At 30.2% G+C, this 4,290-nt stretch overlaps 1 protein-coding gene across 1 annotated transcript in view; it reads right to left on the bottom strand.

Annotated features, from left to right (window-relative positions):
- Nucleotides 3,470-4,290, bottom strand: part of LOC107640197 (blue copper protein) — a 2,034-nt gene continuing 1,213 nt past the window's right edge. The window contains exon 3 of the mRNA XM_016343751.2: nt 3,470-4,140. Coding sequence (XP_016199237.1) covers nt 3,719-4,140 — 422 coding nt within the window. The 3' untranslated portion in view covers nt 3,470-3,718. The remainder of the gene's footprint in view (nt 4,141-4,290) is intronic.

The following is a 4,290-nucleotide window of genomic DNA, read 5'->3' as shown; positions in this document are numbered from 1 at the left end:
TATAGACACGCACACTCAGTTTGCATGAAGTTTTAATGGTATAGCATGTACGATAAAGAAAATTTCCATTATTATTGTAAGATTGTGCTATCCATTAATCCTGTTAATGTTGGATTTTGAATATAAATTTTCCTTTTACCATTTAAAATCAAGCACTTGTTGTTCAGAGTACAAAAATCATCATATTAAGCATAGCTGTCTGATTGATGGTGGATAATCTAATAGTGTGTTTCCACGTTAGGGTAACTAGCTATTTTGGTAGATTAGTCATCTCTCTCTCCTTAATTAATTAATTGTAATAAACCTTGTTCAAATTTCTTTAATAATAATGAGTTTAATTAAGGAACTATTTTTTTTTCATTCAGATAAATATTGACTGTCAAAAATAATTTGTTAGAAAATTTTGAGAACATATTTTCTGTGATACTTATTAATTGTCAAAAATATTATTTATTTTGACACTTATTGACTATAAAATATTCTCAACAAAAAATTTTAACAAAGAATGAGATGAGATCTTGAAACTAAAGAATAACTTGAGATTTTGAAGATAAAGAATGAGTAGTATAATCCTAAACTGAGAGAAGTGTGATGTCAAAATTAACAGAGCCAAAGAAGAAGAAAAATAGTGGAGTAAATTGAAAACAAACGAGTGTCAAAATTGATGAGTAATTTTCTACGGTCAAATTATTCATCAAAAAAACATAAAAAATTTGACATTTATGATATTTGTCAAAAATATATATTAATTTTGACATTTAATTATAGTGTTAAAAAATAAAGTGTTAAAATAACTCTATTTTCTTGTAGTGATTATTGAGATCATTGTTGGCACAAAAACCCCACTCCTTAATTAGTATAATAAAATAATATTAGTGGAAACATATCATGGGCAATCCTTATCTTTAAGCTGTGCATAGGATGCCAAAATCAAAAGAAGACACCCAAAAAAACTTAAATTAAACCTTCTAGTCTTTGTCAAGTTTTTAAACATTTTAAATGTTACTATGATAAATTTATACGTACAGATACGTTTAAAATATGAACAAATAATAATAAGTCATGTAGAATTTATTTTTTACATTAGCATTTAATTTTTTTTTAAATATATATTATATCACCACTTTTACTAATATATCCCTTTAATTAAGTAAAATAAAAATATTTTTTATTTAATTTTATAAAAAGTCTTAAACATTCTTACTTTATTTGATTAGACAAAAATATATTTTTAAATCAATCAAATTTTAGAATTCAATTAATCCTAATTTTATAATTTTAATTAATTTAAACAACAAAACAAAAACATATTAAAAAAAACAAAAATCAATCGTTCTTCGTCTTCTCCAATTCCCCTAATCATTCATCTCCCTCTGAACCAAAGGAAAACATATAAAAAAAATAAAAAAAATCAATCTATTCTTCATCTTCTCCTAATATCATTCGTGCCCCCTCCTCTCTGAAGCACACCAAATCGGCAAAATTCTAACAATAATTGACTGCATTGATCTCGATAGTTAGCCACCCACAAAATTTAAAGAACCTAAAAGAGAAAGAAGGCTAAACCACTTAATTGGACAAATGCTGCGTCTTTCTCCTGTATGGAAGTTCTTTGAATGCTCATTCGCTCTCAATTCTTGGAAAGCTTCTCAGTATGAGAAAAATGGAATTATTGTCAACTAGAGAAGAAAAAACCACTACAGTGGCAAATTTGGATCCAAAGGGCAGGTTTAAAATTTAGAATAGAACTAAAACAGTAACAAAGTAAGAACCAAAGGTGAAGCCATGCATACCCAAGTTCACGGGCAAAAGGCAATACAAAGCCACCCAGGCAAAGGTCTACATGAAGACAAATACCAAAGCTTGAGGGCAACTAACCAAGTTCCTACAAAAGAAAGTTTCACATTATTAGCGTTATGAAATTCATCAATAAAATTGAAGTTATGTTCACTTTTCAGCAATTAGATCAAAATAAAATAGTAACAAAAAACTTACTTCAATGGGGTCAATTATTCCATGAAAAAACCCTGGCGCAGATCCAACAATCTGTATTATCATATGAATGTCAGTTACACTTAATAGCCTAAACCCTAAAAGAATTGAGGACGAATGCGCATTCAAAGAACTTTTATAGAGGAGAAAGACGTAGCGTTTGCCCAATTGAGTGGTTTAGCCTTCTTTCTTTTTTAGGTTCTTTAAATTTCGTGAGTGGCTAGCTACAAGATCAATGCAGTCAATTATTGTTAGGATTTTGCCGTTTTGGTGTGCTTCAGAGGGGAGGGGGACACGAATGATATTAGAAGAAGATGAAGAAGATATTGATTTTTTATTTTTTTGATATATTTTCCTTTGCTTCAGAGGAAGATGAATGATTAGAGGAATTGGAGAAGACGAAGAACGATTGATTTTTTTTTTAATATGTTTTTGTTTTGTTGTTTAAATTAATTGAAACTATAAAATTAGGATTAATTGAATTCTAAAATTTGATTGATTTAAAAGGGTATTTTTGTCTAATCAAATAAAGTAAGGATGTTTAAGATTTTTTATAAAATTAAATAAAAATATTTTTATTTTTATTTAATTAAAGGGGTATATTAGTAAAAATGGTGATATAATATATATTTAAAAAAAAATGCTGACGTGAAAAATAAATTCTATATGACTTGTTACTATTTATCCATATTTTAAACGTATCGATACGTATGAATTTATCATCGTACCATAACAAACACCTAAAATTAACACTCTTATTATTCATGATTTATGAATCTAAAAAACACTATTTTTAGCCCAATATAAAAACATAAATTTGCGTTCAACCTCCTAATAAAAGACGCGCATAAAAGAGCAACGTAGGCCACCATATGCTAAAATAAAATGAAAAAAAGGAGCTTTATGTTTAAATAATGGCCTAAAAAACTAGCTTTACAAGTCATACACTCCACAATTGACATATATTAAAGTTGTTGAACTGCAAGTGCCATTAGTCTAACCCAAAGTTAACCATAAAATAAACCCCATGTTGATCTCAAAAGAGGAGTCGATGCTTCGAGATTAGAGTTGAAAAAACAATAGGGGTAATTCTAATTCACCTCCAAATGTCACGCCATAATTCATTTTAAAGAGGGTAAGTCATCAACTCTATCAGAGGTAACCATTGAAAAATACAATATACGTGTTGAAAATTATATAGTTGTTATTATCACCACACAATTAATGAATGCACTAAAGAATTCAATTGGTTTGAATAATTGTTAAAACTTAATTAAGAAGGGTTGATTAAAGTAATAAATAAGATACAAACAAACATATGTATCCTATAAAGAATGGGGAGGGCTAGGAGAACAATAAAAACAACATGAACAACCATCAATCAAATAAAAATACATTATACCCTAATTTAATGTTACTAATTAAATTTAGACTTATAATAAATAAAATATTTAAGGATATCATCATAAGAATAATATCAAAATAAATATGATAACACAAAAATACAGTGATATTTACTAAGTGTGATTAACAATAATCACTCCCTCACTCAATCAAAAACTGTAGCCAGCAATGAATGGAAAGCTAACTTTATTGTAAAATGCTCTAACTGCAAAAAAGAAAAAGAAAAAGAAAAAGAACTGAATCTATGAAACACGATGACAGAACCAAAACAATCAGAATTCGGAACTATAACGATAACATCAATCTCTGTTCTTCATCATGTCTAACAGAAAAATGCTGCAGCAACTACTGAGATCAGAGTGGCAGAGAACCCAAAAGCTTTGAGAGACGCAGCACCGGAGTCCTTTGGTGGTGGGCTAGTGCTACCACCGGAACTACCTGCCGGAGAGGGAGAAGAAGGGTTGGTAGGTGAAGAACCCGGCGAAGGTGTCTCGGAGCCGGAGGGGGAGGGGGAAGGAGAAGAGGGGGTGCTGCTAGTCCCGCCGGTAACGTTGATAGCAAGCTTCTGACCAGCGCTGCAGTGGCCGGTAAATCCACAGATGAAGTAGTGTTCACCGGTCTTGTTAAGGGTGACTCTGACCGGTGGAGCGTTGTAGGTTGCGATCGGAGAACTCGTACTGCATGCATCGTAGTTGTTCTTTGTTACCTCCTCCACGTTGTGTGTGTTCTTTGCGAAGTTGAACACTGTAATAAACACCAACATTCAACAAGTTACTAAAATATTACAAGTAATCTTTGACTCAATTGAAAATTCACATACAATTAACTTAACGTGAAATTAATAATTAAGAATAGTTAAATAATTTAATTAAATTTTTATTAAACGATTTTTAA

The sequence above is a fragment of the Arachis ipaensis genome, chromosome B01, assembly GCF_000816755.2.
Source record: "Arachis ipaensis cultivar K30076 chromosome B01, Araip1.1, whole genome shotgun sequence".
NCBI classification, from domain to species: domain Eukaryota; kingdom Viridiplantae; phylum Streptophyta; class Magnoliopsida; order Fabales; family Fabaceae; genus Arachis; species Arachis ipaensis.
The sequence above is the reverse complement of the archived record's forward strand: the minus strand, read 5'-3'. Positions and strand labels throughout refer to the sequence as shown.